Raw genomic sequence first — 13,332 nt, forward strand, 5'->3', positions numbered from 1 at the left:
GCACAAATAAATTGTATCTTAATTGGCTATAAACACTAAGAATGAACACATTCAAGATTAGATCGATTTTATCCCAAAACGTCAACTAAGCCAATCACAATATAACATTTTGGTTCGATTTAGAATAGGCAAAAAAATTTAAAAAAATCGAACAGAACCAATTCAAATCAACAATTTAGTTTGGATGATTTGAGCCCAAACCTAATCCTTTTATTTTGATTTCGTTTTCCGACATTGTTAATCAAATTACAACTAAATAATTTCCTATATATTTTTCCTTTTCTAGTATGTCGAAATATACTAATATTTAATATGTCATCAAACTTCAAGATTTCGTAACTAATAATCTAATATAGTCATAACTCAAGGATCAATAACTCCATAATTTAATAAAGGAATTTTTTTTAAATGTAATATGAATTTATACACATTTTTTATTTTTCATATGAACTAATATTTTAAGCAATTTTTCATATTGATTTTCTTAAATCATTAATTTTTCATCTCACCCTAATTCGTTAAATTTTCCATCCAAAAAAGATGTTTGTGCTTAAAAATAGAGCTTAAATTTATGAAATAAACTTAAAATGTCCATAAAAATCTTGAAGGGGATGGAGTGGAAGTTGAAATATCTTAAATAACCTTGAAAACAAGCAATGTGTCTTATGGTGAATGACAAATTAATGATTTTAGAAAATTGATATAACAAATTTGTCGCATCTCGACCCGGGCCCCCACCACATTCCGGGTCGGGGTGTGTCAGTGAGCTCCCAAAAGATCTCGTGCTAGGTAGATATGAGAATATACATGTAAGGCTTACAAGATCCCATAGGAACTCCGAAGTTAAGCGAGATTGGGCTGAAGCAATCCCAGGATGGGTGACCCATTGGAAAGTTGCTCGTGAGTTCCCAGAAACATAACCGTGAGGGCATGGTCGGAGCCCAAAGCGGATAATATCGTGCTACGGTGGAGTCGAGCCTGGGATGTGGTAGGGACCAGGGTCGGGATGTGACAAATTGCTTAAAATATAAGTTCATATGACATTAAAAAAAAAAATTCCTACTATAAAACTTAAAGGCCTATTTTTAGCTACGCCCCCTATAACTCAAAAGTCGCTACTTTACTCTATGAAACTCAAAAGCCGTCATTTTACTCACCGAAACTCAAAATTCATTCCACTTTGACTTGTGGACTCTCTCCTCTTCTAAAACTTATAGGTCACATCCTAAAACATATGTAGGACCCAACACTCAATAAGACTATGCCACTTTGCAATAAATTTGATTATAAATCTCTATTATGCATTAACATTCAATAATCAAAGAATATTAAGTTTAAAAGAAATGAAAAAAAATTAAAAAAGAAATTGATTAGTCTGATGCAACCAAATCAAACCTACATAAGAAATTAGCATATCTAAGGCAATGTGGAGCGAATTTTGAGTTTTATAAAGACGATTTTCAAGATTCAGGGGCTAAAATGGGATCAAAATCGAGTTTCATGGGGCAAAGTGGAGCGAACTTTGAGTTTTAAGGAGTAAAATTGTGACTTTTGAGTTACGGAAAACAAACAGAGATTAAAAAAAAAAAGAGTTTTAGGGGGCGTTGTTAAAAATAAGCCAAACTTCAAATTTAACGCAATTATGTTGTTAGCATAAAGAACTACGACTTCGTTTGGCAGCTTAGACTATATTGATTTCAGTCTAATAGGATAAATAGTCATCGACTAATACTGATTAAATTCATCGATCGTTTAGTGCAATATCAGACATGACCATGTTATTTATATTGTGTTTGGTATACAACATTACTCGAATACAGTTGATACAAAATTTCACCAATATAGAGATAAATTTTAGCATAATTCCAAAAATATTATAGTAATTTATGGAAAAATCCAACTTTTAGGATCCTTGTAAAACAAATCCACACACATACCAACTAAAAAAAATATCCTAGAAATTAAATATTTTCAATGGTAATAAATCAACGTTTTATCAAACATCTAGCACAAATCCGAATTGCTATCACCCTCCTTGTCGGAGCCCAACTCCCTTTCGCGTTGTCCTTCTCCTCCTCTTCCTCACCGGAGCCCAGCTCCCTTCCTCATTGAACGCTTCCTCGTCGAAGCCCAGCACCCCTTCCTCATTGAACGCCCCCTTGTTAGAGCCTAGATCTGAATTGCTATCCCTCACCTCGTCGGATCCTCCTCCTCCGAAGAGCTCAAATCAGAAGAATTTGAATCATCGTCTTCCTCCTTCAACCCATGGAAAGTTTTGTTTCAGAGAATGAAGGAAAACAAAATAAGTGGGAGGGGTGTGTGTGTAAAGGAGAGAGAAAAAGAAGAAGACGACGAAGACAAACTTGGGATCTAGATGAGAGATAGCAGGCGATGTGAAAGAGTGGAAGGAGAGCACTGCGAAAGGTACAGAGTGAGCAAAAAAGTTCCTCCTCGACTAATAATACATAAGTTTTGGACAGGATAAATAAGCGGGTGTGAGGAGTATAAAATAAGTGGGGTTGAATTAAATTATCCAGTGCTTATTTAAATACGAATCTCACCAAACATCCTTTCGATATTATTAATACTATCCAATTGTCTTATACGGCCAAACGAGGCCTACATGCGTAAAGCGAATATGTATATTGAAGGCAATTTACATAAGCTCAAAATTGTAACCAAACTAAAGGATTACAAACCTTCAATACATTTTAAGTTTTAGATGGTTTGCATTTTTTTCTTTGTCAAAAACAAAGCAAACTGGCTACAGTTCATACACGATAATTTCATCAATTAAGTCAATTATTCACATCTAAAAATGCATTTATCATTGCACTTGAGTCCCAATTCAAATCCATCCTCCCTGCTTGTAACAAAAAATGTGTGCATCATATATACTGAGTTCGAATGTACTCTACACATTTTTACTAGCGATGTTTTGATATAGGTGCCTCAGTTTTGAAATTCTTAGATTTAACATTCATAGCTTTTAGACTTTTGATCAAACATTCTTATCTAATTTTTAATAACAAAAATTACATATATTTGGTTTACCAATCAAATAACAAATTAATATAACCTAAATCCTAAAATCTAGGAGATATATTATCCCATAATTCATTTCAAATGACACTGTTCATTACTCAAATAAAAAATATCATTAAAATTCTAAAAATGCAACTAACATCCTATTAAACATAACGTACCGATTATGGACATGGTATATGAATGCACATATGTATTAAATATAACTTTCCAATAACTTGGTACATAATTGGTACATTATATAATCTTAGTTTTGGTATGTATTATTTTGGTACATTATAGATTACTAATTTTGGTACGTTATGTTATTCTTGTTTTAGTATGTATCATGGTATTGGTATAATGTGTTAACTTAACTTTGGTACGTACAATCTAGTGGTACGTTATGACCTTAAAAAAAAGATAATTTTTCATATTAAAACTTTGGACTGAAAATTAATTATATCAAATTCTTAACAATTAATTATTGGGATAATGACTCAATCACAAATTCCAAACTTATTTTCTTTCCAAGAATTTAGGGATTTTAGATCTGATCAGTTTCAATATAAATAACTCTTATTTTCATTTCTTTTCTTTAAAATTTACTTAAAATGATGAGTTGGAATTAAAAAATGACATGGATAAAGATAAAAGCACCTTAATCGAAATACAAAGCATTTTAATAGAAAGTTAAAAATCCACAAATGTTTAATTAATAAGATGTAGAATTGGAGCGCTTTTATCTAATTTTGCCTTTTTACCATCTATCTATGCGAGTAGGTCACAAATATTATAAAAAAAAAAAAGAATTACCTACACTAATAAAATGACAAATTTTACCAACAAATATATACATAACTCAGTTTTGTATCCTCTGTCACAACTTACGACAGCGGGCGGAGCGGTGGCACAAACACAACGAATTAGGGTCCTCCAGCCCTTCCTACATAAACTGGCAAACAATCACCAGATGCAGCTCTGCTCTGCCAGCGTGTTCTAGAACCCGGGTGTCGCTAGATTGAGGTGCATTTTTATGGGGTCTTTGTTCGGTGACTGGCCGTCGTATAACCCTCACAACTTCAGCCAGCTCCGACCGTCTGATGCTTCAAATCCTTCTGTGAGTTTTCACTTTCTGATATTCTGAATCGAACCCTTTTTTCCGCCTTCTTTTTCATGCTGAATTATCATGCAAAGTTTTGTTTATTTGTTAAAGTTCTTTTTTTTTTTTTTTTTTTTTTTTTCCTGAATTGGGTAGTGCTTAATTAAAGTTTAGGAATTCTGGGTTTCTGCAGTAAGTTTCTTATGGAACCCATTGGATTTCTATGTGAAATGCATTTTTATAATTAATCGTAAGTAGGAATATTTTTGTGCAGATTTTGGTGTTATATTTAATTATTTATGGTAATTGATGTTGCAGCAATGCCATTTTAATGATGAATTATGTGTGATTATAAATATAGAATTTCAGGTCATGAATTTACCACTTTTGTTGAATGTCCCCATCCTGAAATCGGCTTAATGATATTTGGTCAAGTTAGTGCAAGTGAGTGTTTGGAATTGGATGATCGTCTTGAATATTTTTCGTTTGCTTTCCTCTATGTCTCATATGAATGCATTAGCTATGCTATATGTTTGACTTTGTGATAAATGAATTGTTATTACATTGATCTTATATAAGTGTAATTATCAAGATTGGTGCTTTCTTCCAGTTACGATATACCGTACTGTATTGCTCAATTCTCATTAGAGTTTGAATGAATTTTGAAATCAGAAGCATTATTCATAGCTATGCAATATCTCATATGTTTTTAACAATTGGATTGAAGTTACATGGTTAATTTACCATTTGCATGAAGCTGATTCACTGGCTTTCTTACTTAAGCTAGAAATACTAGCATTTAAAGAGTGTCCCACATTAGTTTCACCATCCTGAATACGGGCTATAGAGAATGTCCCCATAACCTGTCAGATATAAGGTGCTTGTTCGTGTCTTCTGACTGGCGAGTTCTTGAGAAGCTCTTGGAGTTGGAGCAACCAACCCAAAACCATTGGTAATGGGTGGAGAGACCTGATTCGAGTTTAAAATGCAAGACGTGTGCTTTTTAGATTACCATCGTAGCCCTTCACATATGGTGGAACTAACTCCATTACATATGATTAGTTATCTTAGGGTACTTGAAATGAGTGTGAAAAGTCGGGCCTGACACATAATGAATTGTCCACTACTATGTTTAATTTTCAACATAAACATCTGGTGCTTGAGAATTTTTCCAGAAATGGTTGATATGTGCTATAGCTTGGAAACTGAATTCTGGATGTGTTTCAAACCAACTGAGCTGGCATTGTGAGCCAGTAGGACATAATCACTGAAAGACGTTCCGATGAATTACCAACATAGATTCTAAGTAAGTCAGAGAAAATTACACGTGCTCTTTACGTCTCATACTTTTTTTAGCATTTGTCAGAACTCTAGTTCTGCCCACCTTATAGAGAGAAGTACGATTTTGGTAGAAGGTTGCTTCATGATGATATTGAATCATGCATTCACACATTCTGGTGGGTATCAGCCATCGTTTGGCTTGAGTTAGTGTGGATGTGGTAAAACGGGCCTATCTAATGAAAATTCTCTCTCTGTTCCAACCACCAGACTAGTCTACATTTGAGCTTATATTCTGCTAATTGTATTATAAACAATTTAATTACATCTGTATACTGCTTGCTGCTTTACTGTTGGACGTACCTTTGGTCACCGCCCCAGATTAGGATGGCAATTCATAGCTCAAATATTATTTATAGCATGTCGTGTGCCTTTGGTACTCGGAGATGTATCTTAAAAACTGAAGCGATATAATCAATCTAATTACTATTTTCTTGTTCTTTTAGCAGCCAAAAAAAAACAGAAAAAGAAAACGAGAAGATGTCATGAGTTATCTTTATGATATACAAGTGATCAAAATTAAATGCATTGTCTTTTCTTCTTTTAAGTGATGCTTCCATTTTTATTTGTAGAAAATGACACCTGCAACCTACCATCCTACCCACGACCGGACTCTTCCGCCACCTGATCAAGGTAATAATGTATTTCCTCAGTGTTTCATCCTCGATCTTTTTTGTCTTTTATTATTTTCCTATTTTCGCATTTTCTGTCAATTAATTTTCGTTTCCGTGTTGTATCATTGTGACTCTTTAAGAAAGGTCCATTCTAGCTAAGTTTTTTTAAATCAATCCTGAAAAGTGGAAGTTGATCTGTTGTGGACGTGGTTTTGACTCTTGATATTCGTAGGCATTTGCAAATCGTGTTGTTTGACAATGTGAAATTGACCTATCTAAACCCCTGTGCAGTGATAACTAATGAAGCCAAGAATATCCTTTTGAGGCACATGTATCAGCATTCTGAAGAGAAGGTGAGTGATGGGCATTACATCCGCGCACTTTATGTAATTGAGAGAGAGGGTGAGAGAGGCCTCCTTCTAGTTTTTCATGGACTTTTTCATTGCAGTTGAGACAAAAGCGGGCAGCGCCGGAAAAACTTTCACCAGAGCCTGGATGCAAGCAACTTAGGTCTTCCGTTTCAGATAATGCCTAGTAAGCTACACTGCCTCTGGCACTTTCCAAATGGGCTCGACGCTCGTTTGTTGTATGAAAATTAGAAGCTCAATGTACCCATCAGTGTGAATAGTAGTATGCCTCGGTCACAGAAACAAGGGTATTTGCTTGCGCATTGTTGTAAAAGCTACTTAGCCGGGAATGGAACATGGATGATTTGTGTGTGCTTAAAAAGGAATGAAATCGTTAGGGACATGCTTTGCTTTATGTTCTATTCCCTATATACCTTGTTCGGTATAGAGGATTTTGGGAAGGATTGGAATATACTTTTTCTTTTGAGTAATCCATCTTCTACCACAAAATTTTCTTTCCTTTTTTCAGCGTACCTTGAAGGTAGTTGCTTATTCATTCCGATTCAATCCTCTGTACCAAACGAGACCATTGAGAGAGGAACCATGCTTCTCGCAGGAAATGAATGCACAAGCACTTTATTGTCTTCTTATTTGGCATTTTTACGTAGTAAAACTAATGAAAATGATTTGAAAACTTTGAGTTTTAATCAAAATAACAAAAATGTGTTGTAGGTAAATAATACCAGGAATGACTTTTTTTTTTTCAGTAAAAATGTCATTTTCGTTAAAAGTGAACAATATCGGAAGTGTTTCGTTAAAACTCTCTTTTTACATTGCCAAAGTTGTAAATACTATTGTGCATACCAAATAAGAATCTTTCCAGGGATGTGATATTTACACACCTCTTTTTGCTTCTCACACGCTCTTCTAATTTTCGGTTGTCAGATCGGATGAATTAAAGAAGATCAACAGACAGAAATTAACAAAGAATGTGTGAGAAGTAAAAAATAATATGTGGATAACACACCCCTCTTTCTAATCAATCGTTTCGATTCATAATTTGTGAAGGTCTAAAGTGTCTGTTAATGCTTACAATTGATTACAAACATTTGCGTATATCTCTTCCCTTATCTGAACTTTGTCAATTAAAGAAACAAAACTCAGCCAAAAAATATTCATTGGATTTGTTAATCCAAATAATCTTAAGGAAAATTAATGAGAAAAATTTGAAAACTTTGAGTTTTAATGATAAGAACAAAATAAATAGTAACGTGAATAATACTAGGATTGATTTTTTAGTATAAAAATATGATTTTTCGTTAAAATGAACATCACCGGAAACTTTTCTGTAAAGTTCTTATATCTTAATCCTTATTAATAATTTGATTACCAAGTTAGGATATTGAAGAATATGCCACTGCCCACTCGAATTTCAGTTGAGACAAATAAGTGGGTCCCGTGAGTGAGTTGTGAACTTGGGGATTTGGATCCTCTCCGGATCAGGGGATCAAAATATAAGGATCGTTCATCAAAGATTGTGTGATCATAATTAAATGTTTTTTACGTAAAACGAGATTGCTTTATTTTTAAAAATATAAAAAATATTTAATTGTGACCGTACGATCTTTGATGAACGGTCCTTGTGCCTTGATCCCGTTGATCCCAAAGGAGGGGATCCGGTGAGGATCCAAATCTATGAACTTAAAATTCGGATCTTTCTCGGATTATTCTGAAGATCCGTGAATCATGTATATTTATCGTATAATATGTGGTTAAAAATTATTTTAATATTTTTTATTTAAAATTAAATACAATTCATAAAAACTGATCGCACGATGTACGATGAACGACACGATTTACAAATATTCATCAAATGGATCCCGAGATGCTCCTGTTTGGTGAACTTGAACTCAGCCATACACCCAACAGGGCCAACACTAACAGAAACCAGATACACCACGACGCCGTCGTATCAAGTCCTGTGCCAGATCAACCTTCAGCTATGGCCATGGCAGCTACTCCGGCGTGCGCCTCCTCAATCACTACCGCCACAATCACCAAGCCACTCTCCCGCCCTCTTCCTTGCTCCCCCTTCCCCACCCTAAACCCATACTATCTTCAACCCTCGGCTCCTCTGTCTCTCCGAACCCCCAAAACGCCACGCAGGCCAGTCTTTTGCGCCTCTGCGAGCACGGCCTTCGAGGTCGACCAAGCTCCGGCTTCCGCCACTCCGTCCAAGCTCTTGCCTTTTCGGGTCGGGCACGGGTTCGACCTGCACAGGCTGGAGCCCGGGTACCCTCTGATCATCGGCGGCATCGACATACCTCACGACAGAGGCTGCGAGGCGCATTCCGATGGTAATTCCTCCATTATTCTACCTCTTCTTCCCGTAATTTCACATTTGCTATTTATTCTATCAAGTTTTCGATTTAATTTTTGGATTTTGGATTTGAATTTTGTGTAGGGGATGTGTTGCTTCATTGTGTGGTGGATGCGATATTGGGGGCTTTGGGGCTTCCGGATATCGGGCAGATATTTCCCGATTCGGATCCGAAGTGGAGGGGTGCAGCTTCATCTGTGTTCATCAAAGAAGCTGTAAGTTATCCTCCTCCTCGTCCTCGTTCTTACCGTTTTGATTTAATTGATTTTCGAGTTTAAAGATTCATATAGCATGCAATTGTGAAAATTTTATGTCTTTGGTTCTCGATAACGGTTGTCTTTCATGAGTTGTGACGTTTAGGATGAAAAAAACTCTGATTGTGTGTCGCTTATGGTGAGTGGAAGCTATAAAAGTTAGACTAAGCAATTTAGTTGAGGGCTTTTGGATTGTGATGTCGATACAATTGTTTTGTTTTTTGAGGTCTACAACGATTTGTCCAAAATCTGAAAACAAAATTCTCGCTTTTCAGTCTTTTCGATAAGATTGCATTCAGAAATTGAAAACCTTAAGAATGTATTACAACATTGAGCCATAAATCCGGGCACTGTCTGGAGAGAAAATCTCTTGCAACCAATATATACTCCTAGTGTCATCCACCGATGCCCTAGATGATTGCCACATGTTCAAACGTTACACCATCCGTCCAATAGATACTTGCCACATGGTGTCTCTGGTTACAAGAGTTTGTCTCCACTGCCAGGCCACACGACCCTGAACTTTGAGGACACGGTGCAAAGCTCCTGTTCAAGTATTGGACCCCAGGGCTCGAGGTCTAGACCTAGGTTCTGTCCAGTACTTCTGCCCTGAGTCCTGGATACCAGATCTCAATTTTCTGGCCTTGAGTTCCAAATCATGAGCCGTATGCCTTAGTCCAAATACCTGCTTAGAGTCTCGAGTATTGAGTGAGGTAGGAGCATGTGTGGGCATTAGGCTGAAAAGATGGATTGCCTGTTCATCTATAATACCCAGTTTCACATGCTCCCTTCAGCCTCAGGGACTTGAAATACGAGTCCCAAGCCTCGGGACTCAAAATCCGAGTCCTGGCTGCAAAGCTTGTCATGGATCTTCGATTCTTCATACATTTTCATGGTTTTTTACATTAAAAAGCATTTTCCGAGTTTAATATGAAAATTGTTTTTAGATATCAAATAATACTGAGAATATTCCAGGTGAGATTGATGCACGAGGCAGGTTATGAGATTGGAAACTTAGATGCTACTTTGATTCTTCAAAGACCGAAACTGAGCCCACACAAAGAGGTTATGAGGGCCAACTTGGCTAAGCTGCTTGGAGCAGACCCCTCCGTTGTGAATCTCAAAGCTAAAACTCATGAGAAGGTGGACAGTCTTGGCGAAAACCGAAGTATTGCAGCTCACACAGTGGTTCTTCTTATGAGAAAGTAGAAAGAGGCCTTCGATTGCAGGTCCCAAAATTGTGACTGATGTAGTTCATCTCATAACTTGTACGCGACTGTTCCGCTTACAGCTTATAGGTAATCAATTTACGTACTCCACACAACTGTGCATGTAGTTGGAATCACATATATGAAAAGTTATTTCTCCTTTGTGCTGGATTTCTTTGAAAAAAGTCATAAGATTTATTCGCGATGGAAGCGTGACACTACAGAATCGGGACAGATGATGCCACGGAAACAGAATAATTTCTCCGTCGGGCGATTATTGGACTTGAAACCATGTGTTTGTTGCAAAAACATGCTACCGAAAGTTATGCAGGTGGTTTCAAATTCCAAGCTAATGGTCATGTAGTTGGTTTTGACATTTTGTTTGACCATCAAAGTTACTAATCAGTTTGCCAAATTTGAATGGAGTCCAAAGGATTGAAAAGCTTTGAGCCTGATTGTAAAAGTTCCAACTTTTTCGTGTTAATTAGTAGACTTTTAAGCCTGGAGTCGAAAACATTGAAAGCTTTTGAGCTTCGCATAATGTCTAGGAAATTTGGTTTACTTTAGTAAGCAATTTCATATTTCCGCAGTCAATGGTCATTTTATTTCATAACAACAGTGAACCGAAACGATTCCTCTTCAAAGTTTGTGTCCCTGATTAGGTGTAATTTTATTTAATAAAACTCCTTTCGCACCGTTGAGTCACGTGACGTGCTTAGACCAGGTAGTCACATCGATATTGTGTGAGTTTTGTCTTGTAAAACAAATGTAACAATTGGTGGTACAAGTGTATACAATACAACACTTACTCTCACAATAGTCTTTTGCATTCACATGCCACGGACTAGAGCAACTCCACCGGGCGTGCTAGCCCGATGGATAGGCGACTTCCAAGACCCAATAGCCCCAACAACAACCTCCAGCCCATGCAGGCGTGTGGGCAAGGGGAAGGGCCCGAGCAAGAGCCTCGGCACGAATTGGTGGTGCGCGAGCCTGAAACCTATGTGATGCATGGCTAACATCAAGGTGATGCAGCCACGATATAAAATTAATAAAAAATGTAAAAATTAATAAAAAAATATAAAAAATTAATTTAAAAAAAAAAGTAAAAGGTTAATAAAAAAATCCGAAAAAAAAAATTAAAAATTAAAAAAAAAATTGATTTAATTTTTCTATAAATATGTTATCATTATCTTTCAACTTACACCATAATTTTATATTTTCTCAAATACTTTGAGTTGTAATTTTTTATTTAATAACACGTGGTACAATGAGACCAATTAAAAATACTATCCGAAATTACAAATAAAAATATTTTTTTATTATTTTATAAAATAAAAAATACTAATATTTTATTACTTATTGCCATGACTATTTAGTTTAGGGGTGAAGATGTAAAAGGCAGTTACTGTTCACGGGAGGCTATTCAATAGTGAGTTGCCCTGGGGGTCTTTGCAATGCTGAAGTTGCTCTTACATCAATTGCATGCAAGATTTCTCCGTCAATTTCCATAGGTGTTTAAGATATGTTTTATAATGCAGACCTGAACGTAATAAGTTGTCCAAACTAATGTGTTTTTTCTTCTGTACATTACCAATATCCATTTATTTTTTTTTCTTTTCTTTTTTTTCGGCAATATGGCTTGAACCTTGGCGACATTGTGGAATTCTAACCAAGTTAGGAAAATGGTTTTCACACATTTCTTACATAAATTTATTGCTAGCTTTTTTTATTATTATTATTGAATCAAATATTAACGTTCAGAAAAAGAAAAAAAAAAATGTACATGAATCATTTCCCGTGAGTTAACTCATTAGTGTGCAGAATACCGTCATTCGCTGCGACATTTAATCTTTCTTGGTCGAATCAATCTTTATAGCATGTGACATAAACATATGTATCTCATGTGTGGTTTTATTTTTCCAAGTGTTCTCATTTATTCCAAGTATTCAGAATTTAAAAGAAGAAACAAATAAAAACCATGTGGGAAGAGGAGAGGCATACAATCTTTGAATATCCATTGACTAAATTGGTTCCAAACCCGAAGGCAGAACAGTTACTTAAACCGGACTCGATCATTTCACAGCGATATAATGGTCTGCAATTTTCTGCTTAATTAATATTGTTTAGGGATCATTTCAAAGGGTTACGGCAATCCATTATTTCAGGATCCGAAAGACTTACACAGATATTTTAGTTTTGCCACAATCGTGTGATTTACCAACGTCAAGAATTGAACTCAAGATATGTTGTGTAGAATACGAGTCTGAAATTCGACTCCAATCGCTGAACTACCCTGTGGTGGGTTTTTTTTACAAAGGTTTGAATTGGAATAAAATTTCAACGCACCACGTGGAGGATGAACCATTCTAATTTCTATCATATGACCTTTGACAAAAAATAGGGAAAATTAATTTACACGGCCAATAGAACATAACCAAAGGAAAGTCGGTTCGATGATACTCTGCTGCACTAACGGCTGTAGTCTCTGCTAGCATATGGAAATGCTGACCAAAAAAAGTAACCTTGACCCATAATGTTAGCAATGGCCACCCTCTTTCGTTGACAAAAATACCAATAACAGTAGAGAGCCACCCATATTTTAAATTGTTTTCAAGTGAATCAATGAATGGAGTCCAACTTAGAGCCCGTTTGTGTAACATTCCACCTTACCCAGAGGAGTGGATTCTGTAAGTCTTATATGTATATTCTCATATCTACCTGCCTTTTGGGAGCTCACTGGCTTCGGATTCCATAGGAACTCCGAAGTTAAGCCAGTTCAGTCGAGAACATTCCCAGTATAGGTGACCCTCTAGGAAGTTCTCGTGTGAGTTCCTAGAAACAAAACAGTAAGGATGTGGTTATGATCCAAAGCCGACAATATCGTGCGACGGTGGAGTTGAGCCAGGGATGTGGTGGGGGCCCGAGCCGGGATGTGACAGTTTGATTCGCGCAGAATGAACTTTTTCAGAAGAGGAAAGACTTTTTACGTTTGGTTTGCCCATTTTGTGTAATAAAATAATACCAAGTCGTTATGTAAAGGAGAATAACATTTTATGTGTAAA

At 36.2% G+C, this 13,332-nt stretch overlaps 2 protein-coding genes across 2 annotated transcripts; both read left to right on the top strand.

Annotated features, from left to right (window-relative positions):
- The first annotated feature begins 3,881 nt into the window (after positions 1–3,881).
- On the top strand, positions 3,882–6,840 carry LOC103935791 (DET1- and DDB1-associated protein 1). Its single transcript, XM_048590053.1, has 4 exons — positions 3,882–4,144; positions 6,037–6,097; positions 6,370–6,431; positions 6,527–6,840. Exons 1-4 carry the CDS (start codon positions 4,061–4,063, stop codon positions 6,611–6,613), a joined length of 294 nt encoding a protein of 97 aa, XP_048446010.1. The 5' UTR covers positions 3,882–4,060; the 3' UTR covers positions 6,614–6,840.
- A 1,421-nt stretch (positions 6,841–8,261) lies between these two features.
- LOC103935792 (2-C-methyl-D-erythritol 2,4-cyclodiphosphate synthase, chloroplastic) lies at positions 8,262–10,429 on the top strand. Its single transcript, XM_048590048.1, has 3 exons — positions 8,262–8,782; positions 8,890–9,020; positions 10,035–10,429. Exons 1-3 carry the CDS (start codon positions 8,299–8,301, stop codon positions 10,266–10,268), a joined length of 849 nt encoding a protein of 282 aa, XP_048446005.1. The 5' UTR covers positions 8,262–8,298; the 3' UTR covers positions 10,269–10,429.
- The last annotated feature ends 2,903 nt before the right edge of the window (positions 10,430–13,332 follow it).

Source organism: the organism of the source record quoted next, unplaced genomic scaffold (genome assembly GCF_019419815.1).
Source record: "Pyrus x bretschneideri cultivar Hongxiangsu unplaced genomic scaffold, Pyrus_bretschneideri_v1 Contig30, whole genome shotgun sequence".
Lineage (NCBI taxonomy): Eukaryota > Viridiplantae > Streptophyta > Magnoliopsida > Rosales > Rosaceae > Pyrus > Pyrus x bretschneideri.